Below are 25010 nucleotides of genomic sequence, written 5' to 3' on the forward strand. Positions count from 1 at the left end.
CTCTCTCCTGCCTGCCTGCTCCAATTCTAGTTGCCCTAGTTGCAGTTCAAAAGAGGAGCAGAACCAGAGACCAATCCAAACAGCAACATTTTGTAAGTGAAGCTTATTCTGCTTCCCCCACCCGCACAACCCAAGGGTTTATTTCCTCATTATTGTTGACCATTTTGACCTGCTCTACTCCCCACCCCCCATCCTCCCCCTTTATGAGAATAATAATGTAGTGGCAGAGTGTTGGAATAGGACCAGGGAGACAGAGTTCAAATCCTCATTCATCCATGAGACTCATGGGTTGACTCTGGGCCAGTCACTGATCTCTCAGCCTAACCTACCTCACAGGGTTGTCGTGAGGAAAAAATTTGACCATGCTTATTGCTCTGGGCTCTTTGGGGGAAGAGTGGGATAAAAGTGTAAAAATAATTTAAATACAAATCCTTTCAGCATGTGCCTTCAGATTTCAGCTACATTGCATTCATGGGGTAATGTATCATTGCTGTATCAAACAGATTTTTGTTCAGACATCTCCCATTTGTGAGCTTGAGGTTCTTGATACAATTAAAGAATTGTTATCAAATGACTGCATTCTGAAAGTAGTAGCACCACCTGTGTCTCTTATTGTCATTAAGCAGCATCATTAGAATATGTTGGGTTTTTTCTCAGAGGCATTTTATACAAGGCTGTTTTGGGGTTTGTCTGAAGAACAATGTTGCCACAGATTACACAGCTGTGATCAAAAATATGGAATGTTTCGCTAGGTAGAGTTTGAGATCTAATATCAGGAGGTAAAATTCTCATCTATGTAGTACACTTAAAATATATGACAAGAAATCATTTCTAGAAGGTTCCAAGTTGTTTTAGTATGATGTGCAAGCTTTCTTTCCTCTTTTAATTAAACAATGATGTGTGATGACATGTGAAAAATTGGTTCTTTTAATGTCTCAGAAGTCTTTTCATATGATCTCACCCCAAATTCAATGACCACACCTTTTAAAGCTTAAACTTTTTATTCATAGACTTATGGAATATAGAATGGTAAATGCGTGGCAAGAGATACATAAAATACAAGCATAAGCAAACTATAACATTCTAAGAAGCATAACATGTGTGGCATGTAAAGCTACAATTGAGAGTGATGTCCCCTAATCCTTTTCTATACTAAATGTATCTAAGACCCTTCTGAAAGACAAGGCATCTGGGACAGCGAGGGAGAGAGAGAGAGAGTCCAAGAGAAACAAAAGGGAAATGTGCAAGAAGGAAAAGGTAATATGTAAGGGAACAAAGTGGGAGGAAATCCCTGTTTTCCTGCTGATTTTACATTTTTATATTCCAAAACCCAAACTTCTCCCTTTTCTCTTCTTAGGCCCTGATTGGTTTCCACTTGTTGCACCCAGGCTTCTTATTGGTTCTTTGCATTCCCTATTTCCATAGTAGTTAGAAAGCTAATATCCTGTGTTGATTTGGCCACCTGGATCACATCAAAAAATCCAATCTTCCACTTTTGACAGGCCTTGTTAGGCCTTGTACTTCTTTATCCTGTGGTAAGGTACCAGGTACCACCTTGACAAGGAGCAAATGGAATGGGTCATCCAGTCGTCTCCTCACAAGCATTCCAAGATCTGTGACCCCAAGCTGTATTAGCGGCCTCATCTTCAAGTTCTCTTTGGCTAAATGTTACCAAGCTGTGCCTCACTCTTGCCCAGAAGCAGAGGCAATTTCTCCTTCCAAGCAGAGTTAGCCTGAGTATGGCTTCTCTGCTAGAGTGCCATAATATACAGCAAGATGTTGGATCTTCCCCTTTAACTCATTTGGTTCCTATTCTAGTCCATTGTTCCTTTTCAGTATGAGCTTCCAGTCCAGCATGGTCCAAAAACAGGCCCTAATCAGCAGCATGTAGTTGGCATTTCTGTTTACTCAAATTTAAAGGATCTCAGGAAGAAGCAAGGCTGGAAAAGCTCTCTCTGAGCCTGAAAGCTACTGCCAATCAGAGTCCTGCACTTGAAGGATTGATGATCAGAATCCATATAAGGTAGTTCCAGATGTTCATACCTCAATTTGTTTAAGCAGATTTTGAGAACGTGTTTTTCCCCATCCCATCTTGTTTAACTACTGTCTTGGCTTTCCCTTTGTTTGTAATTGTCTCCGTTCAATTGCAGGAGTTCCTGTGGTACTCCAGATGTTGCTGAACTACAACTCTCATCCTCCACAGCCACAATAAACTGTAGTGGGGATGATGGGAATTGTAGTCCAGCAATCTCTGGAGCACAATGCAGCTTCTAAAAATAAAATGTTAATTATTATTGCTTATCTATATATATAATTCTCTAAGGCGTAACCATGGCTAATCCCGTGTGTGGCAGCTCTTGCAAGAGTTCGCGAGTAGAAGCACCTGACTGGGCAGTGGGGATTCCATATACAGATAGGGCAAAGGAATAGCCTGTGGCACCATGGTGATTGGGCAGTGGGGATTCCAGATGCAGATAGTGGGGAGGAGCCTGTGATGGTTAAAGTCAGTTGGAATGCAACTGTTACTGGTCAGAAGATGTTCTTGATGATAGAGGAGAGGAATCTCTATATATAAAAGGATAGTGGGCAGAGGTCTGCAAAGAGAAGGGGTCGTGAGGGAGGAAAGAACAGGAGGAGGCTGCCGTTGTGTGAATTACATGAGGAAACAAGATGAACAAGATCAGTTAACTCAGGAAGGGAGAGAGAAAGAGTGAAAGAAAGAAAATTCTTTGATCTATCATAAGGTATAGGCTGTCATTAAAACTCTTTTGACACAACAAGCATTTGTATGGTTTATCTCCAGTGTGAGTTCCTTGATGTACAGTAAGATTGCTCTTCACGTTGAAGATTTTTTCACCTTACAAGCATTCATAATGTTTCTCCCCTGTATGAATTTTTCGATGTGAAGTAAAGTGTGAGCTTTGGCTGAAGTTAAGAACATAAGAACAGCTCTGCAGGATCAGGCCCAAGGCCCATCTAGTCCAGCATCCTGTTTCACAAAGTGGCCCACCAGATGCCACTGGAAGCCTACAGGCAGGAATTGAGGGCATGTCCTCTCTCCTGCTGTGTTACTCTCCTGCAACTGGTATTCAGAGGAATCCTGTCTGAGGCTGGAGGTGGCCTAAAGCCCTCCAAATAGTAGCCATTGATAGACCTCTCCTCCATGAAGTTATCAAAAACCCTCTTAAAGCCATCCAAACTAGTGGCCAACACCACATCTCTTTCCAAACTCCAAGCACTTATATGATTTATCCCCTGTATGAATTCTCTGAAGTATAAGTCCTAGACTATGTGTAAGTCCTACACGTACACATAGTGTAAGTTCCACACTATGACGGAAGCTCTTTCCACATTACAATCATTTATGTGGTTTCTCTTCACTGTGTGTTCTTTGATGTTCTGTTAGGCTGACAGCATGGTTGAAGTACTTTTTGCATTCCAATTATTCATACGGTTTCTCTCCAGTGTGGATTCTTTGATGCAAAGAAAGAGGGAAGAAGAGGAGGGAGGGCCAAGGAGGGGGGGCTGAGGAGAGGGGGGAGGGCCGAGAGGGAGGGTTGGAAGGAGGGGGGAGAAAAAAGGGAGAACTAGAAGCGCAGATGTTCTGTGCCTAGGCCAGCTAGTTTATATGGTTTCTCCCCTGTATGAATTCTTTGATGCAAAGTAAGGTGTGAAGCTTGACTGAAGCTCTTTCCACACTCCAAACATTGAAACGGCTTCTCTCCAGTGTGGGTTCTTTGATGTTTAGTAAGGTTTCCACCGACACTGAAGCTCTTTCCACACTCCAAGCATTTATATGGTTTCACCCCTGTATGAATTCTTTGATGGAAAGTAAGCTTTGATGATTGGATGAAGCTCTTTCCACATTCCAAGCATTTATATGGTTTCTCCCCTGTATGAATTCTCTGATGTGCACTAAGGTTTCCACTTGCACTGAAGCTCTTTCCACATTCCAAACATGTATGTGGTTTCTCCCCGGTATGAATTCTCTGATGTGTACTAAGGGTTCCACTCCCACTGAAGCTCTTTCCACATTCCAAGCATGTATGTGGTTTCTCCCCTGTATGAATTCTCTGATGTGTATTAAGGGTTCCACTTACACTGAAGCTCTTTCCACACTCCAAGCATTCATATGGTTTCTCCCCTGTATGAATTCTTTGATGCAAAGTAAGCTTTAATGATTGGATGAAGCTCTTTCCACACTCCAAGCATTTATATGGTTTCTCCCCTGTATGAATTCTCTGATGTGTACTAAGATTTCCACTTGCACTGAAGCTCTTTCCACACTCCAAGCATTTATATGGTTTCTCCCCTGTATGAATTCTCTGATGTGTACTAAGAGTTCCACTAGCACTGAAGCTCTTTCCACATTCGAAGCATTTATGTGGTTTCTCCCCTGTATGAATTCTTTGATGCAAAGTCAGGTGTGGAGCTTGGCTGAAGCTCTTTCCACACTCCAAGCATTTATGTGGTTTCTCTCCAGTGTGAGTTCTTTGATGGATGGCAAATGATCCACTTACACTGAAGCTCTTTCCACACTCCAAGCATTTATGTGATTTCTCCCCTGTATGAATTCTTCGATGCAAAGTAAGCTGTGAAGCTTGGCTGAAGCTCTTTCCACACTCCAAGCATTCATATGGTTTCTCTCCAGTGTGGGTTCTTTGATGCGAAGTAAGCTTTGATGATTGGATGAAGCACTTTCCACACTCCAAGCATTTATGTGGTTTCTCCCCTGTATGAATTCTCTGATGTGTACTAAGGCTTCCACTCGCACTGAAGCTCTTTCCACACTCCAAACATTTATATGGTTTCTCCCCTGTATGAATTCTCTGATGTGTACTAAGGTTTCCACTCCCACTGAAGCTCTTTCCACACTCCAAGCACGTATATGGTTTCTCTCCAGTGTGAGTTCTTTGATGCATTGTTAGGCTGTCAGCTCGGCTGAAGCACTTTTTGCACTCCAAGCATTTATATGGTTTTTCCCCTGTATGAATTCTTTGATGTAGGGTAAGGTGCGAAACTTTACTGAAGCTCTTTCCACACTCCAAACATTGATATGGTTTGTCTCCTGTGCGCATTTCATACAGAGGAAGGAAGTTTGGTTCTGAACTGAAACTATTCCAACTCACCGGATACAGCCTTCCTTCTCTCTCTTTCTCAGTTTTTTCTTGGATTTTGTTTTTAAAGACCTCACTATGCTGAGAAGAAGAACAACCATGCCTTGTATTTTGTTTTGCTTCTGTTTTCATTCTCTGCTGTACCCTCTTTTCCCATCCATCAACTCCAAACAATCCTCCATGGGACTTTTCCTCATTCTTGTTGTCCCACATATCAGCTGCTGGAATCAAGAGAGAAAACTGGTCAAAGCATGGGATAGAACATAAGAACAGCCCTGCTGGATCAGGCCCAACACCCTGTTTCACACAGTGGCCCAGGAGATGCCTCTGTGAAGCCCACAGGCAAGAGAGCTGAGGGCATTCCTCTTTCCTACTGCTGCTCCCCTGCAACTGGTATTTAGAGGCATCTTGCCCCTTAGGCTGGAGGTGGCCTATAGTCCTCAGACTAGTAGCCCTTTATACACTTGCCCTCCACGAATTTATCTAAGCTCTTCTTAAAGCCATCCATGCTGTTGGCTGTGACCATATCTTGTGGCAGAGAATTCGATGGGTTAATTTTTCGCTAGGTGGAAAAAGTTGTTCCTATTGTTGATATTAAATTTCTTAGTAATCAGTTTCATGGGATGGACCCTGGGTCTAATTTTATGCGAGAGGGAGAAAATTTTATATATCTCCATGCCATGTGTAATTGTATAGACCTCTATCATGTTTCCCCCACAGGTTTTTTTCTAAACTTAAAAGCCCCAGGTGTTGTAGCCTTACCTCATAGAGAAAGTACTCTATTATTTTTATTTATTAATTTATTTTACGTAAATTTATACTGCCCCAAACTTACGTCTCTGGGCAGTTTACAACAAGATTAAAACATTAAAACATTAGTTGAAAACAAAAACAAGAAATTTGTTTTGATTATCTAGGCACCAGATAGTCTTGGTTGCCCTCTTCTGCACCTTCTCCAGTTCTATAAAGTCCTTTTTAAGGCATGGTGAACAGAACTATACACAGTATTCCAAATGTGACCAAACCATAGATTTTTATAAGGGTGTTATGATAGTAACAGTCTTTTAAATCTCCTTCCTAATTATTCCACACGTCATTGGCCATTTTCACAGATGCCACACATTGTGTCGACACTTTCAACGAGCTGTCTGCCACGACCCCAAGATTTCTCCACTAGTCAGTCACCAACAGCTCCGACCCCATCCACATATATGTGAAGTTGGGGTTTTCTTACCCCGATATGCATCACTTTATACCTGCTTACATTGGACCGCATTTGCCATATTGTCACCCATTCCCCTAGTTTGAAGAGATCCTTTTGGAGCTCCTCACAGTCTGTTGTGAATTTCACCACCCTAAATAGTTTAGTGTCTTCTGAAAATCTGACCACTTTGCTGCTTACCCCAACCTCTAGATCATTAATGAATAAATTAAAAAGCCCAGTACAGATCCATGGGGGACCCCACTTCTTACTTCCCTCCATTTACAAAACTGTCCATTTATACCTTTTCCTGCCCTTCAACCAGTTACCAATCCACCCATGAACCTACACTCTTATACCATGACTGCTAAGTTTTCTCAAGAGTCCTTGATAAGGAACTTTGTTAAAAACCTTTTGAAACCCTTTGAAAATTTATCTATGTGGTCACTAAGAGTCAACAACAACCTGACGGCACTCAATCAATCAAGGTCTCTCCAAGTTCCAAGTGTCTGTGTTAGACTTCCTTGGTGATTCTCTCCCCACATGTATGTTGAATTTGATCACACTATGGTCACTGTTGCCTACAGGTTCCATGACACTGACATCTCGCACCAGGTCCTGTACTCCATTCAAGTCCAAAATTGCCTTCTCTCTGGTTGATTCCATGACCAACTCTTCTAGAGCACAGTCATGCAGCATATCTAGAAATCTGGCCTCTTTGTCATTACTTGATTGTGAATTTACCCAGTCTATGCATGGATAATTAAAGTCGCCCATTATTACAGCTCTGTCTCTCTTTGATGCCTCCCTGATTTCCTTCCACAATTCCCAGTCATGTCAGAGTTTTGATCAGGAGGGCGATAGAAAAAATAAGTTCCATATCAACTCACATGGTTGGAGGCTAGTTCCAGGGCTACCCTCTTCTTTACCGCCGTAAGCCCAGAGAAACTAGGTCATGGGGAATTTTAGAATTAGGCAAATTAGGCACAGGCCAGCAATTACAAAACAAAAGGGTGGTGTATTTGAACAAAGGGGTAAGGGCCTGGGCTTAAGAGGAGAGACGAGGGAAAGAGAGGTTAACTGCCCCAAAACCAAGAGATAGGGAAGACAGTAGCTAGCCTAGCCTTCAGCTTCTCGTGGCTTACATCAGGAGTAGAAAAATCTCTGTTTGTTGAGTCTCCAACTCTCTTCAGGGAGACATACTACTCCTACTCTAACTTAGATAGATAGAAGTTTATTCAGTCTTTGAACGGCAAACATTTACAATAAACCAGTACGTATTTTACAAATAATACAACAAAACCTGGCCATAACAGAGATAATATCAGTGTCCACATTAGTTAAAAGATAATTTAAATAAAATTCATCAGACCGGCCAGGCAAATTATCTAACATAGGAGATATAAGTCTTAAACGGGGTTCACTAAAAAAATCACAATAAAGAATAACATGCGAGGTGGATTCTGTAACCCCTTTGCCACCCCTTTGCCATTCAACTCTGTTTGCTGAGTCTCCAACTCTCTTCAGGGAGACATACTACTCCTACTCTAACTTAGTTGGAGGGCTATAGGCTACCTCCAGCCTCAAAGGCAGGATGCCTCTGAGTACCAGTTGCAGGGGAGTAACAGCAGGAAAGAGGGCATGCCCTACACTCCTGCCTCTGGCTCCCAGCAGCATCTTATGGGCCACTGTGTGAAACAGGATCCTGGACTAGATGGGCCTTGGGCCTGATCCAGCAGGGCTCTTCTTATGTTCTTAGACTTCGCTTGGACACAGGCCATCCTGGGGTAGGGCCCAAGTCAATCCCTGAAAGGTTGTTCAAGGCAGCCAAAGCATTTGCTTGGAACTTTTGCTAAACAAACTGAAGGGAGTTGCTAGTCATAGAAACTAGAGCCTTGTACTCAGTGAGTGCAAGGACTGTGTTAACACCCCAGGCTAGTTATACTGGGCAATTTCAACACCGACTGCAAGGCCTCCTTGTCTGGTGTGAATGACTCTGGATTTCACAGTCTCCGTAGACAGGCCCCAACTTATATCTCACAGACCTTTTAATAAAATAAACTTCTTATTATATATATCTGAGACATTTCCAAATTAGTAGGGCCCAGCTTTCCTCTCTGACACAGACGGGAAACCCTTGAGACTTGTTGAAACCAAGCAAACCTCAAGTAGGCTCTTGACTTGTTTCTACAAGCAGAACTTATGTTAAGAAAGTGAAGCTGAATGTTAATTTAAACTTGACTTTTTAAGAAAGGATCTGCATTAGTGTTCACATTGTGTACAGTATTGAGGTGTTTAAATGTGCTCAGAATGGGGTACCTCATGTTTATCCTCACAAGACCCGTGTGTATTAGGCTGAGTTAAAAATGAGAAGGCCTCACAGTGGCATACGACTCATAACATAAGCCTTTATAGTTATGAATGAACAGTTTCTTAATTTTACTTAGAGTCAGAGGTGCTCTTTAGGAGTGGAGAGCTGGTCTTGAGGTAGCAAGCATGACTTGTCCCCATAGCTAAGCAGGGTCTGCCCTGGTTGCATATGAATGGGAGACTTGATGTGTGAGCACTGTAAGATATTCCCCTCAGGGGATGGAGCCGCTCTGGGAAGAGCATCTAGGTTCCAAGTTCCCTCCCTGGCTTCTCCAAGATAAGGCTGAGAGAGATTCCTGCCTGCAACCTTGGAGAAGCCGCTGCCAGTCTGTGAAGACAATACTGAGCTAGATAGACCAATGGTCTGACTCAGTATATGGCAGTTTCCTATGTTCCTATGTTCCTCTTACCCCTGGATTTTGGGGCCAAAGTCCAAGGCCTCCACACCCCCTGGGGGCCTCCAAATCCTTTTTAGTTTGTCCCGAGTGGTGTGGTCACGTTAAAAATGTGTTTAAAATACTGTTTGTGTGGGTGGGTGGGGCCACCAAAAGCACTTTGGTCCAAGGTCCAAAATTACCTTAGCACCTCTGCTTAGCGTTACAATTGGTATTCAGAGGTTTTCACACTGCATATCTTGTGATAGCCCTATGAAATTTATAAACAGAGCAGACCTGCAAGTCAATTTCTGAATAGAAATGCTGCTGGCTTTCATTGGTTGAACATATATTTCAGTTCTGGGTATGCCCAGTTCTCAGGATGCCTCCTTCAGTTCTGTACATAGCTAGTGGAGAGAACAAGCCCCACTGGGTGTGGGCACAAGAATTAGTGTGGGACCGAGACCAGAAGCATCTGGGCTCAAATCCCCTCACCCTGAGATGTGGGTGACCTTGGGCAATCCCCAGATCTCAGCATAAAGTACTACAGAGGGTTGCTTTGAGGATAATGGAAGAGCTTTTTCCATGTTTACCCCCACGTGCCCCAAACAGATAGGCCTTGGGGAGTTTTAGGACTAGACATGCTAGACACAGACTAGCAGTTACAAGATCAAAAAGTGGTTTGTTTTAGCCAAGGGGTAAGGGCCTGGGTTGGAAAATGGATGAGGGAAAGAGAAGTTAAAACACCACACCACATAAAAGAAAGAAGCGAACTAGCCTGAACTAGCAGATCCTTGTGGCCTACTCCTGGAGTAAAGGAAGTCTGCATATTGAAATGCCAAGTTCCACTGATCAGGCTGACTCCTCTGGCTCTTGAGTGAGGCTTTCTTGGGGCACAGATACTTCTGGGGCAGGGCCCAGCCAATCACTGCAAAGCTGTGCAAGGCAACCAAGACTTTGCTTGCAACTTTTTGCTATACACAAACCAAAGGGAGTTGCAAACCAAAGGACTTAGAGCTTTCTAAGTGAGTGCAAAGACTTTGTTACGGGGACACAAAGAAACATGGTAAAGTGGCTACAGAGTGGGATTCGGACAGAGCTCTAATCCCCATTCAGCCATGAGCCTCACTGGATGACTCTGGGACAGTCACTTAGCTCTCAGCCTAACCTACCCCACAGGGTTGTTATGGGGATAAACATAACCATGTACACCACTCTAGGCTCCTTGGAGGAAGAGTGGGAGATAATTGTAAATAAAATAAAATAAAATAAAATAAAATGATGATTTCATAAGTTGTGAGGGGGAGACACAATCCACTTAAAATGTACTGGGGCGGGGAGATGGTTTTGGTCGAGTAGCCTGAAACCACACAATGAGTGTCATCATTGTGAGGAGATTTGAAGTTGGATCTTCCAGATGGCAATTGGACACTCTAACTACTATACTATACTATACTATACTATACTATACTATACTATACTATACTATACTATACTGGCTATTTGGCCTCTATGTGCATGGAAACCATGAACTTGGCATGATTCCCACCACCAACAGAGTGAACAGATCTTGCTCCCTCACTTTCACTTTCCCATATAAGAAGATACAAATATTGATTAATAACAAATACTGATTAATTAAGCAAAACTCCTGCAAAGCCAGGAAAGAAAGTGTGAAGGAAAGTAAGAAAGTGTGAAAGAAAGAAAGATTTACACAGCATTTTAAATCCCATTGTATCAACGGAGGGCGAGTTAGAATCTTACCCAGAGAGTCTAGATTTCCAAAATCCTTCTCCATTACTTCCCTGTGAAGGGCTCTTTGGTCGGGATCCGGCACAGCCCACTCTTCCTCAATTAAATGAATGGCCTCAAAAGCCACCCTAAAAGAAGAAGAAAACATTTTGTCCCTCTAAGATCACATGATCTTCTATACACAATCCAGAAGGATCTCAAGGTGAGGTGCCTTGAGAAGGGCGAGGGATGTTTCCCTGAACGGTTGTTATCTTTAAATACCTTTTCCCAACAAAAATGGTTGGTTAATATAACAAAAAAAAGTGGGGTGGGGGGGTGGCTCCCTGTCCAGAAGGAGCACAAAGTTTTACAAAAAAGACGCAGTCTAGAAAGACACTGGAAAAGACACTCTCCTGGGATGAAGAGGTATAGGTGAAACTCGGAAAATTAGAATATCGTGCAAAAGTCCATTAATTTCAGTAATGCAAATTAAAAGGTGAAACTGATATATGAGACAGACGCATTACATGCAAAGCGAGATAAGTCAAGCCTTAATTTGTTATAATTGTGATGATCATGGCGTACAGCTCATGAAAACCCCAAATCCACAATCTCAGAAAATTAGAATATTACATGGAACCAAGAAGACAAGGATTGTAGAATAGAACAATATCGGACCTCTGAAAAGTATACAGTGTACTGTGCTTGATTGGCCAGCAAACTCGCCTGACCTGACCCTATAGAGAATCTATGGGGCATTGCCAAGAGAAGGATGAGAGACATGAGACCAAACAATGCAGAATTGCTGAAGGTCGCTAATGAAGCATCCTGGTCTTCCATAATACCTCATCAGTGCCACAGGCTGATAGCATCCATGCCAAGCTGCATTGAGGCAGTAATTGCTGCAAAAGGGGCCCAAACCAAGTACTGAATACATATGCATGCTTATACTTTTCAGAGGTCTGATATTGTTCTATTCTACAATCCTTGTCTTCTTGGTTCCATGTAATATTCTAATTTTCTGGGATTGTGGATTTGGGGTTTTCATGAGCTGTATGCCATGATCATCACAATTATAACAAATTAAGGCTTGACTTATCTCGCTTTGCATGTAATGCGTCTGTCTCATATATCAGTTTCACCTTTTAATTTGCATTACTGAAATTAATGGACTTTTGCACGATATTCTAATTTTCCGAGTTTCACCTGTATACGTGCTCCACCCCTGCTAAATATCTGAGAGTCAAACATTCTCAGAGTAGCCTCCCTGCCCAGTTAGCAAGATTCAAGCCATCAGGAGTGGCCTTCAAAGATATCCCAGCCGGCAGCTTTGACAGAAGGCAAAGGAAGAAGAGACTCTTTCAGGACCAGGCAACTTTGCCAGGAACACAAGTATCTGTCCGTCCTCCACTCTCCTCCTTCAGCCAGCCCCCCTACCAGATCTGGTGGTAATGGAGTCTCTTAGCCTCCAACAGAAAGAAGAGATGGCTGAGAATCCACTGGAAGGTTCGTTCCGCTACCTGCACAGGACAGGAAAGTGAAGAGGCGATGATGTAGAGAATGAAATATGTAGAGAACTTTTTAAAACAATTCTCTCTGGCTTTGTGCACAATTCAAAATGCAGATTTGACTGCATAAAGTCTACAACTGCAGTAATAAATATATTTATAAACTGGGAACGTTTGGAGAAAAGCGCCCCACCTCCGCCCAGAAAGGCACAGGACTTCAGATGGTCTCCCATCAAGTGTATCAGACAGGAAGATGGACAAGATTCCCCCACCCACCCACACAAACAAACAGAAGGAAAAGAAGACTTTGTGGGGCTGATATCTTTTTAGGGGAGAAGCTGCAGTCTGCCTGGCGGTTTTTTGTTTTGTTTTGTTTTTTGTCCCTCGCCCCGCGGCCAGGACCTGTTTGTGGTGTACACTGTATACAGGTTGTACGGATCTCAGACATAAAATGTGAATAGACTCTAGCTTCTCATAAATTTGTTGGGGGGGGGGAAGGGGAGAATGGCCATTTCTGTTTCTTTGTCCAAATGACTGATAAGACATTTATAAAGCAGCTCTCTCTCTTTCACTCACACACAAACACACATCTCGAGGAGACACAGATTCTCTTGTCTCTCCTTTGCTGCCCCTGGTTACGTGTGCCTGCTGCATTCCACCAAGGGCACACGAAACATCTGATGGTCAAGTTTCCCATTTCCCCCGAATGATTCTGGGCTCTCCTCTTCTTTAATGTGGCTGATGGCGAGCAGGTTTGCCAGGTCTGACCAAAGCGATTCCTAGAATAGCTTTCGCTGCCAGTCTGCGACTACTGAGCTAGATGGAACAAGGGTCTGACTCCGTACGGTAGAAGGCAGTTCTCTCTCTTCCTAACCCCGCCGCCTTGCTCCCAGAGACCTGACTGAAGCAGGGGCGGGATCCAGCCTCCTGCTCCGCTTTCTCTCTCTTGCTTCTCCTGCACGATCACAGGAGTCGGGAAGTCTGAAGCGGCGGGGAGCCATGCCGGGCGGGGGTGCATTAAAACTCACCAGATCTCGCAGGGGGAGGACCCCGAGGATCCCCCGCAGCAACCCTGACCACTTGGCAGAGGGAGAGCAGGAAAGAGGAAGTGCTCCCCCCTCCGCTGCATGCCTTTCTTCCTATTTGCTCCTCTAGGAATCGAGCTTCCTTCGCTTTAACCCTTAGTTCACAGGGAGGCAACCTCGGCTCTCCAACGACAACTTGAGTTGAGCTACTATAACTCCCATCATCCCCTGCCACGATAAATTGTGACTGGGGTTGATGGGAGCTTTGGCTCAACAACAGCTGGAGAGGCATGGTCCCCTATTCCTGCTTTCAATGGAGGCTCACCAGAAACCAATGAGGACTAGCCACTTGATGCCTTGCCCTCAAGCAGGGCTGCAGAAGTTAGCCTCTCCAAAGGTTTTTGGTACTACAGCTCCCATCACCCTCAGCTGCAGTGGCCAATATGAGAGTTGTAGTTCAGCATCTGCAGGGGGGGCTGAAGTTGTGTAGCCCTGCATGGCCCGTTCCCTCCCCCAGCTGCCACCATAGTGCAATCCAAGAACCATCTCGATCTCCGAAGAGAAGAGAGACAAAGCTAAAAGCGCACAACATGTAAATGTGTTTCTTTTAGTGTCATTCTTTGTTCATTTTCTAAAATGTAATCTGCCTTGGGAGATTTGCCTGAAAAGCAGGATGTAAATGCTTAAAATAAATGGAACCCTCCAGAGAAAATAATGAGGGCTAGCCACTTTATGCCTTGCCCTAAAGTGGGGATGTTTAAAAGGGTTTACAAGGCAGAATAAGGGGAAGGCACATTTGCTCTGCAGGTACACCACTACCCCATCTCCCCAAAGGTTCTTTCCCCATCTTTTTCTGTTCATTTACCCACAGAAAACCAAGCAACAAGGACCTCTTTCGGGGTCTTTAAAGGAAGCATCCCATGAAACAACAAACGTATGGCTTTTTCTTGACATCTGGGTCCTGATTTTGCCGGAACCACACTCAGAAAATCAGATTCTGGACCTCACCTCATTGTGATCCTGGAGCAGTTTGTTACTGTATTCTGATCCCAAGATGGAGAGCTATATTACAGAATCTGGAGTGAAGACCACAGACCAGTTCCCACCTGGTGGCACTGGTATAAGATTCCTTCAGAAGCAGAGCTGTCCCTTGCAGGATCTCTTCACTGGTGAGTGACTCTGTGCTAAAACTCCCCCTAGTGCTGGGGAGGGCAGGATTTGCACCCAGACAAATATTCGAAGTGTGGACATAGAAAGCTGCCTTCTACTGAGTCGAGGTCCATCTAGCTCTGTTTTGCCTACACTGATAGGCAGCAGCTCTCCAAAGATTCAGGTTGTCTTTCCACAGCAATACCTGGAGATCCTTCCAGGGATTGAACCTGAGACCTTCTGCATGCAAAGCAGATGCTCTACCACTGAACTACTAGGGATGTGTGCATGGAACTGGTTTGGTTTGTTTGGTTCAAATCTGGACGTAGCGGCCCTACAGATATCTTCTAATGGGATCCAATGGAGGTAGGCAGTGGAAGTTGCCTTCGCCCTTGTAGAGTGAGCTCTACTAGAGTTGGGCATGTTTCTTAGCAAGGATGAACTGCTTGATGGCTGACCTGATCCAGGCTGACAGTTTTCAGGAGGAGATTTGCTTCCCTCTGTTGCGCTCAGTGAAGTAGATGAATCAGGAGGTGGACTGACCGAGTGGCCATTGTCGTGTGCAGTGAAGGTAAAAGGACAGCACCCGCCTTACCTCCAGTGTATACCAAGATTTGAAGAAGGCAAAGGAAAGAACACTGGAAGGCAGATGTCCAGAGAGACGTGGTACAGGGACACCACTTTGGGTAAGTATTGAGCATCCAAGCTCAGGAGAACCTTATCCTGGTTGGAAGGATATGAACGGAGGATCTGCCCTAACTGCTCCGAGCTCTGGCACTCCTTGAGCTGAGGAATTTGCCAGAAGAAATGCTGTTTTGATGGTTAAGTATTTCAGTGGATAGGTAGCCACTGCCAGCTGGTCTTGTGGTAGCAAGCATGACTAGTCTTCTTAGCTAACCAGGGTCCACCTTGGTTGCATATGAATGGGAGACTAGAAGTGTGAGCACTATAAGAAATACCCCTCAGGGGATGGAGCTGCTGCTCTGGGAAGAGCAGAAGGTTTCAAGTCGCCTCCCTGGTGGCATCTCCAAGATAGGACTGAGAGATTCCTGCCTGCATCCTAGGAGAAGCCATTGCCAGTCTGTGAAGACAATACTGAGCTAGATAGACCAATGGTCCAGGTCTGACTCACTGAGGCAAGTCTCACGAGTCTCATGATTAGTGAGACTTGCCAGATGGAGTTAGGTGGAGAGAGCAGGCTTAGCTGCAGACAAGCAAGGCTGCAGCCCTGGGTGGCCGGATCGGCCGCCCACATGACTGTCAGCTCTTTCACTGAGCCGGTGGGGGCTGCAGGGATCAGGGGCCACGCAGCCCCAAGAAGTTCCACACGAGCAGAATGCCAAGGTTAATGGAGCGCTTGCTCCGTTAACCTCGGCTAAGGGGAGGGGTAGTTTTGGTGGTTTGCTGCTGGGAGCCGCACAGCTCCCGTGGCAGCACACGATTACCAAAAAGCAGGCTGGCTCCCTTAGCCTGCTTTTTAGCGATCATGAGAATCACCTCTAGGCTTGTGCATTTTGATTCGGGCACAAATCAATTTGTGCCCCAAAATGGCAATTTCGGATGATTTGTCTACAAATCAAAACCAGAATTAGATCTCCGATAATTTTCATTTACAAACCAAAATGACCTCCTTTCGGATCCGAATTTTGTGTATTTCGGGAAAATGCTTTGGAGCTCCATTTCAGCATTACATTGCAAATTGTCCTTTTGGTCTCTCCACACTCCAGCAACTGACTGAGTGTTTGTCAGAAGGATTAGCATAGCAGAAGATAAGATATGCAAAAAGGGACATAACTTTTCTGAAGACATTTCCTTGGGCAATGGCATGAATGATATTTAGTTAAGAGAAATGTGCTGTATTGTGATGCAATTGTGTATTGAGAATGAAATGATTAAGCTGAGAGCAGCCAATCCATTGTCAACTCTAAGTAACAATATCCGGAGCTTCCACTCTGTCTGGGCTGCTGAGAGTGCCTGGAGACTTCCTACAGCTTTGCTAGCAAAGGTCCTCTCCTCTTGCCCCCCCCTCACTTTTCTCTCTCTTTATTATTTTGTGTGTAATGATTATGATTCCACATGCCCTGTCCTGTATGCATTTAAAATATTTAAGCCCTTGCAGAAAACAAAACACAGCACCAGCAAGGACACTGCTCTGCGAGTCTCTTTCAAGGTCTATGGGAGGCACAAGCTATTATGCTTGGTTAAAGCAAAAAGCATACACTTGCTGGGTTATTATTAACACACTGGGAAGTATATAAGCTCTACAACTGTGCATTCTCTTTAATGAACCTGGAAGAGCACATTGCCCTGAAGGGTTTTGTTCATTAAAGATGTAAGCTGTAGGAACATTGTCTCATTAATTATCTGGTTTTAATTACACTGTAATCCTTTGAATCCATAGATATGAGGGGGAGAGTGTACACCGCCCAGACCCTCAAACACCATTTAGAAAAAGGAGGGGGTCATTGTGCAGTTTTTAAAGGTACAGGAGTCTCAGAGGAAGGGGTCAAATCCTTAAGGGATGAGAATGTGGTGGGAAAGGAAGAGATAAAGCTGGAGGATGGGGAGCTTGTGAAACCTCATTATTATTACTTGTAAATTAAAGTGGAATATTGGGAGGGGGAGAGTTTGGGAGATAACATGATACAGGAAGACATCCTGATTGACAGATTTTTAAATTTCAGATTTGCACTGGAAAGAAAACTAGTTGGAGTTTAGACTCAGCTGCCTTTATTGAATTGATAGCTCTATTTCCCATTTCCAGAAAGAGAGAACTGAGTCTGCACCAGGGATATATAGGGCCCCATTTCCTCCTTTCTGCTGCATGTGTGGGTGAAGAGAGAGCTCCATTCATTGCCTGTTCCATCATCCTTTGCCCCTATCCTCCACCATTGACTCCACTTTCCCAGGGGAGCTGCCATTCTCCAGGATTTATGCCCTTGCTTAGCCTCGCTGACCAGCCTGCTGCTTCTCCCAGACTCCCATGGAATTGGCCTAAGGGCTGCTTTCTTAGGAATTGTTGAAGCTGGAGTGTCTTTGGGGCAGAAAGGGGTCTACTGGGGCAGAAGAGTGGGTGGTTGGGTGAAGGTGCCCCAGGGGGTGCCACAATCCAGACTCCCATGGAATTGGCCTAAGGGCTGGTTTTTAAGTGTGTGTCTTTGGGGCAGATTTGGGGCAGAAAGAGGTCTGCTGGGGCAAAACAGTAGGTTGGGAGGAAGTGCCCCAAGGGGTGCCTGCCACCACTCAGATTTTAAAGGAATTGATCAAAGGGTTGTTGTTTTTTGTGATTTGGGGAAGTTTGAGTGTCTTTAAGCGTTTTCCCCATAGGGAATAATGGTGGTTTCAGCAGCCCCATAACTCCACCTGGGGGGGCATTGGTGTGATGCTGAGCAAGTGGTGGTGTAGTGCACAGAGGGTGCCAACTACCCCCCTGGATTGCTAACCCATTGGGGTACTGGGCTTTGTTGTTTCTGAGATGTTTAGATTATCTGGTAGCAAATCAGATTTTTAATGAAAAACCATGAATCCACTCTCATATGGTACCAGAGAATCTACGCTCAGAACACCTCTAGAACAACAAAACCCTGTATTTCATGGGTTGGCAACCCATGTGGGTGGTTGGCACCCTATTGGCACTACACCACCACTTGCTCTGGGCCACCCCAGTGCCCCCCAAGTAGAGTTATGGGACTGCAGAAACCTCCATTATATCCAATGAGGAAAATCTGAAAGACGCATAACTTCATTAATTCTTTAAAAATCAGCCCTTTGCTAAATTCCTCTGAAAAAATTGCGGTTGCTTCCTTGCACCAACTGGGCACTACCACCAACCACACTCTTCTCTGGGCGATCCCCACCCCACCCCCACCGTGTGAACCTATACTTTCCCTAAAACCTCCATTATACCCTATAGGGGAAATCTGAAAGACGCGCAAACTTCAAAAATTCACCAAAAATCATCCGTTTGCCCAATTCCTTTGAATTTTTTTTGGTAGCTCCACTCATTGGGCACTACAACCCCCACCCACTCTTTTGGCCATGTGACCCATTTTTAAAATCCAAATTAATTCAGATTCAGATTACTTCGGATACAAAATGAAACTGGGGTGATTTGGAAGGCTCAGTTTGGACAAAATCCGAAATGAGGTTGGTTCAGATTTGGTCCAAATCAAAACAGAAAAAATACAAAACGTGCAACCCTAATCGCCTCACTATATATCAGCTTCCAAAGCTCATTGGCTCAAACGGCCAATCTGCCTGGCGGCCAATGACGGCCAATCTGCCTGATTGGCCAAATGACGGCCAATCTACCCAATGACGGCCAATCTGCCTGGCGGCCAATCTGCCTCCTTTAAACATCTGCCTACAATAACAGTTTGAAATCAAGCTGCTCAAGCTGAAATTTACCTTGCTGAGGAGGATGAGATGGTGCTTCAGAAAAGACACCCATTATCAGGGTGTAAGGACGTAAGAGCCTGAGAGAGCACTGTTCTGCCACCACTGGGGAGAGAACTGCCTTTCTGGGCTTCACACCACTGTTCCCTCTTAACAGAGATTCCCAGATGTTGTTCACTATAGCTCCTAGCATCCCCAGCTGCAATGGCCTTTTGCTGGGGATTATGGGAGTTGTCATCCACAACATCTGGGAATCCCTGTTAGAGGGAACACTGCTAATGCATGTTTTCAGTTGTGAGATGAAAGTACCAAAGATAAAAGATTGCCTACTTTACATCCTGGTGATGAAGCATGTTCAAGTCTGATCAAGGAAAAGAATGCAAGCATGTAATGTAAACCTGAGGCTTTTACTTTGCCCCTGTTCCCTGGGCTACGGGGTGGGGACAGACAGAAAGACAACACAACAGCCCTAGTTGCAGTCCAAAAGAGGAGCAGATCTAGAGACCAATCCAAACAGCACCAATTTGTAAGTGAAGCTTACTCTGATCCCCACCCCACGCCCCACCCGGCACAACCCATGGGTTTATTTCCTCATTATTGTTGACCATTTAGACCTGCTTTGCTTCCCCCCACCCCCGCCATCCTCCTCCTCTATGGGAATTTCTCTCTTTCATTTGATGTAGTGGCAGAGTATTGGAGTAGGACCAGAGAGACAGAGTTCAAATCCTCATTCAGCCATGAGACTCACAGGTTGACTCTGGGCCAATCACTGATCTCTCAGCCTAACCTACTTCACAGGGTTGTTGTGACAAGAAATTTGACCATGCATACTGCTCTGGGCTCTTTGGGGGAAGAGTGGGATATAAATGTAAATATAAAATAAAATAGAAGTCCTTTCAGCATTATAGAGTCATGTGATTTCAGATTTCAGCTGCATAGCATTCATGGGGTTATGTATCATTGCTTTATCGAACAGATTTTTGTGCAGACATCTCATGTCTGTGAGCTTGAGGTTCTTGATACAATTATAGAATTGTTATCATATCTGTATCAAATAGCTGCATTCTGAAAGCAGTAGCGCCACCCGTGTCTCTTATTGTCATTAAGCAGCATCATTAGAATATGTTGGGTTTTTTACCCAGAGGTATTTTATACAAGGTTTTTGGGGGGGTCTGAAGAATTATGTTGCCACAGATCACACAGCTTAAGTAATATGGAATGTTTTGCTAGGTAGAGTTTGAGATCTAATATCAGGATGTAAAACTCTCATCTATGTAGTTCATTTAAGATATATGACAAGAGATAAAGTTTTATAAAATTCCAAGTTGTTTTTGTATGATGTGCAAGCTTCTTTCCTCTTTGAATTAAACAACTAGTGGACCCGGGCGCAGAGCATCTGCACTTCTAGTTGGGCCCAGCTGTCCCCACCCCCCATGCTGCCGCCTTGGTATGATCACACCCCAAACTCAATGACCATACCTTTTATTCATAGACTTAAGGCATACAGAATAATAAATGTGTGAAAAAGACACATAAAATGCGATCGTGAGCAAACTATAACATTCTAAGAAGCATAAAATGTGTGGCGTGTAAAGCTAGAATGAAAAGTGATGTCCCCTAACCTTTTTCTACATTAAATGGATCCAAGATCCTTAACGTATACCTCTGAAATAAATCATATTTACTCTTCTGACAGCTTGTTTTCAGGCTGCTCAATAAAATAAAATAAATTCAGAATACTTGAGACTTAGTAAGAATGATCATTGTGAAGGAGAGAAAGAAAGAGGGGGAAAGGTTTCTGAAAGAAACAGCATCTTGGGGAGAGAGAGAGAGAGAGAGAGACAGAGAGAGAGAGAAGGTCCAAGAGAAACAAAGGAAAAATGTGCAAGAAGGAAAAGGTAAAATGTAAGGGAACAAAGGGTGGGGGGAATCCCTGTTTTCCTGCTGATTTTACATTTTTATATTCCAAAAACCAAACTTCTCCATTTTTTCTTCTTAGGCCCTGATTGATTTCCACTCATTGCACCCAAGCTTCTCATTGGCTCTTTGCGTTCCCTATTTCCATAGTAGTTAGAAATCTAATATTTTGTGTTGATCTGGCTACCTGGATCCCATCAAAATAGCCAATCCCCCACTTTTGACAGGACTTGTTAGGCCTTGTAATTCTTCTTCTTCATCTCTTGGTAAAGTACCAGGTAGTACATACCAGCTTGACAAGGTGCAAGTGGAATGGGTCTTCCAGTCTTCTCCCCAAATACATTCCAAGATCTGTGACCCCAAGAAGTATTAGCTGCCTCATCTTCCAGTACACTTCAAGTATTGATGTGGTTTCTCCCCACTGTGGGCTCTTTGATGCACTGTGAACCTGACAGCTTGGCTGAAGCACTTTTTTTTGCACTCCAAGCATTCATACGGTTTCTATCCAGTGTGGGTTCTTTGATGGATGGTAAATGTTCTGTTCACACTGAAGCTCTTTCCATACTACAAACATTTATATGGTTTATCTCTAGTGTGGGTTCCTTGATTTGTAGTAAAGTTTCCACCATCACTGAAGCTCTTTCTACACTCCAAGCATTTATGTGATTTCTCTCCACTGTGGGTTCTTTGATGTTCTGTGAACCTGACAGCACAGCTGAAGCCCTTTTTGCATTTAAAGCATCTCTCTCTCTCTAATTTTCTAAGGCATGCCCATGGCTAATCCCATGTATGGCAGCTCTCGTGAGAGTTCACGAGCAGAAGAACCTGATTGGGCAGAGGGGATTCCATATGCAGATAGGGAGGAGGAGCCTGTGGTACTGCGGGGATTGGGCAGTGGGGATTCCATATGCAGATAGGGAGGAGGAGCCTGTGGTACTGTGGGGATTGGGCAGTGGGGATTCCATATGCAGATAGGGAGGAGGAGGCCTGTGATGGTTAAGGACAGTCGGAATGCAACTGCTGCTGGCCGGAAGATGTTCTCAATTGTAGAGGAGAGGAATCTATCTATATATATAAAAAGGATAGTCGGTAGGAGTCTGCAAAGAGAGAGGTCATGAGGGAGGAAAGAGCCCCTTCAAGAGAAAGAGGCTGCTATTGTGTGACTTAAATGAGGAAACAAGATGAACAAGATCTAACTCAGGAAGGGAGAGAGATAGAGAAAGAGAAAGAAAGAAAAACAAATGGAGGGGAAGAAAGAAAGAAGGAAGGGTGAGGGACAGGCCTAGGCCTGTCAGCAGCCTGAGGGAAACGAGCAGTCGTGGTGGTGGCGGCAGCGAGGAAGGGCCAATCAACTGCTGCTGCTGCTCCTGTTGGGAGGAGAAGGAGCAGGGCTCGGGTGAGGATGGGAAGGTCTCAGTATAGGGGGCTGCAGCTTGGCTAATAGTGCCAGCAATGCTGCAGCCGCAACCTAGAGGGGTGAGGGGGGTGGAAGCTATGGGATGGAGGAGCAGGCGTGTGGCTCAGGTGAGGGTGGAGAGATCTCTGAGGTGAGGGGGGCTATGGAAGGGATGAGGGGAGCAGTCAAGTACTAGTGTGCAGATGCTCTGCATGGGTTAAGCTAGTTCATATGGTTGCTCTCCAGTGTGGATTCTTTGATGCACAGTAAGGTGTGAAGCCTGGTTGAAGCTCTTTCCACATGCCAAGCATTCATGTGGTTTCTCTCCAGTGTGGTGTGAAGCTTGGTTGAAACTCTTTCCACACTCGAAACATTCATATGGTTTCTCTCCAGTGTGGATTCTTTGATGCAAAGTAATCTGTACAGCTTGGCTGAAAGTCTTTCCACACTCTAAGCATTCATACGGTTTCTCTCCAGTGTGGATTCTTTGATGCACAGTAAGGTGTGAAGCCTGGCTGAAGCTCTTTCCACACTCCAAGCATTCATGTGGTTTTTCTCCAGTGTGGATTCTTTGATGCAAAGTAAGGTGTGAAGCTCGGCTGAAGCGCTTTCCACACTCCAAACATTCATATGGTTTCTCTCCAGTGTGGATTCTTTGATGCACAGTTAGGTGTGAAGCTCGGCTGAAGCTCCTTCCACACTCCAAGCAATCATATGGTTTCTCTCCAGTGTGGATTCTTTGATGCACAGTAAGGTGTGAAGCTTGGCTGAAGCTCTTTCCACACTCCAAGCATTTATATGGTTTCTCCCCTGAATGGATTCTTTGATGCAACATAAGCTGTGAAGCTTGGCTGAAGCTCTTTCCACACTCCAAGCATTTATATGGTTTCTCCCCAGTATGAATTATCTGATGTGTTCTAAGGCTTCCACTTGCACTGAAGCTCTTTCCACATTCCAGGCATTCATATGGTTTCTCTCCAGTGTGGGTTCTTTGATGGATGACAAATGATCCACCGTCACTGAAGCTCCTTCCACACTCCAAACATTTATGTGGTTTCTCCCCTGTATGAATTCTTTGATGTAAGGTAAGATGTGAAGGTTGGCTGAAACTCTTTCCACACTCCATGCATTTATATGGTTTCTCCCCTGTATGAATTCTTTGATGCAAAGTAAGATGTGAAGCTTGGCTGAAGCTCTTTCCACACTCCAAGCATTTATGTGGTTTCTCCCCTCTATGAATTCTCTGATGTGTACTGAGGTTTCCACTTACACTGAAGCTCTTTCCACACTCCAAGCATTTATGTGGTTTCTCCCCTGTATGAATTCTTCGATGCAAGATAAGGTGTGAAGCTTGGCTGAAGCTCTTTCCACACTCCAAGCATTTATGTGGTTTCTCCCCTGTATGAATTCTCTGATGTGTTCTAAGGCTTCCACTCGTACTGAAGCTCTTTCCACATTCCATGCATTCATATGGTTTCTCTCCACTGTGGGTTCTTTGATGTACTATGAGGCTGTTCACTTGGCTGAAGCACTTTTTGCATTCCAAGCATTCATACGGTTTTTCTCCAGTGTGAATTCTTTGATGGGTGGTAAATGACGTGCTCACACTGAAGCTCACTCCACACTCCAGACATTTATATGGTTCCCCCCCTGTATGAATACTTTGATGCAAGATAAGGTGTGAAGCTTGGCTGAAGCTCTTTCCACACTCCAAACATTGATATGGGTTCTCTCTAGTGCACATTTCACAATGAGGATGGATATTTGGTTCTGAACAGAAGCTTTTCCCACTCTCAGGATACAGGTTTCTCTCTCACTCTTTCTCCACTTCTTCTTGGATTTTGTTTTCAAAAACCTCACTATGCTGAGAAGAAGAACCATGCCTTGTATTCTGTTTTGCTTCTGTTTTCATTCTCTGCTGTACCCTCTTTTCCCATCCATCAACTCTAAACAATCCTCCATGGGGCTTTTCCTCATTCTCGCTGTCCCACATATCAGCTGCTGGAATCAAGAGAGAAAACTGGTCATGGGATAGAACATAAGAAAAGCCTGGCTGGATCAGGCCAAACACCCTGTTTCACACAGTGGCCCACCAGATGCCTCTGAGAAGCCCACAGACAAGATCGCTGAGGGCATTCCTCTTTCCTACTATTGCTCCCCTGCAACTGTAGCCCTTTATACACTTGCCCTCCATGAATTTATCTAAGCTCTTCTTAAAGCCATCCACGCTGTTGACTGTGACCATATATTGTGGCAGAGAATTCCATAGGTTAATTATTTGCTGCATTAAAAAGTAGTTCCTTTTGTCCTACATTTCTTGGTCATCAGTTTCATGGGATGGCCTTTGGTTCTAATGTTACTAGGGAGAAAATTTTATATCTCTCCAGACCATGCATAATTTTATAGACCTCTGTCATGTCTCCCCTCAGGTTTTTTCCCCTAAACTGAAAAACCCCAGGTGTTGTAGTCTTCCCTCATAAGGAAGGTGCTGTAGGCAGCTGATAATCTTGGGAGCCCTCTTCTGCACCAGTTCCAGAATGTCCTTTTTAAGCAGGCCAGCTCAACTTCGGCTCCCCAGCTGTGTTTGGACTAGAACTCCCATAATCCCCTGCCACTGCAGCCAATAGCCAAGGATTATGGGAGTTATAGGCCAACTTCTTCAGCAGGGCCGAACTTGAGCAGCCATGTATTTAAGGTATGCTGACCAGAACCAGTACACAGTACTTCAGATGTGGACATACCATAGACTTGTATAAGGGCATTAAGATATTAGCCGTTTTATTTTCACTCTCCCTCCTAATTATTCCAAGAATGGCATTGGCCTTTT

At 44.4% G+C, this 25010-nt stretch overlaps 1 protein-coding gene and 1 pseudogene across 3 annotated transcripts in view; both read right to left on the reverse strand.

Moving 5' to 3' along the window:
• Positions 1-205: 205 nt before the first annotated feature.
• LOC128347498 (zinc finger protein 420-like) overlaps positions 206-25010 on the reverse strand; it is a 31776-nt gene continuing 6971 nt past the window's right edge. The window contains exons 1-3 of one of the 3 annotated variants that reach the window (XM_053302345.1): positions 13330-13375; positions 10827-10942; positions 206-5335 (exon numbers count right to left, since the gene is read on the reverse strand). In XM_053302345.1, the coding sequence (XP_053158320.1) occupies positions 3588-5335; positions 10827-10860 (1782 nt within the window). In that variant the 5' untranslated portion in view covers positions 10861-10942; positions 13330-13375 and the 3' untranslated portion in view covers positions 206-3587. Of the gene's footprint in view, positions 5339-10826; positions 10943-13329; positions 13376-25010 lie in introns of those variants that run through there. The other 2 variants (XM_053302343.1, XM_053302344.1) reach the window with 2 other exon arrangements.
• LOC128347569 (zinc finger protein 208-like) overlaps positions 20337-25010 on the reverse strand; it is a 42874-nt pseudogene continuing 38200 nt past the window's right edge.

This window comes from Hemicordylus capensis, chromosome 2 (genome assembly GCF_027244095.1).
Source record: "Hemicordylus capensis ecotype Gifberg chromosome 2, rHemCap1.1.pri, whole genome shotgun sequence".
Classification (NCBI taxonomy): Eukaryota; Metazoa; Chordata; class Lepidosauria; order Squamata; family Cordylidae; genus Hemicordylus; species Hemicordylus capensis.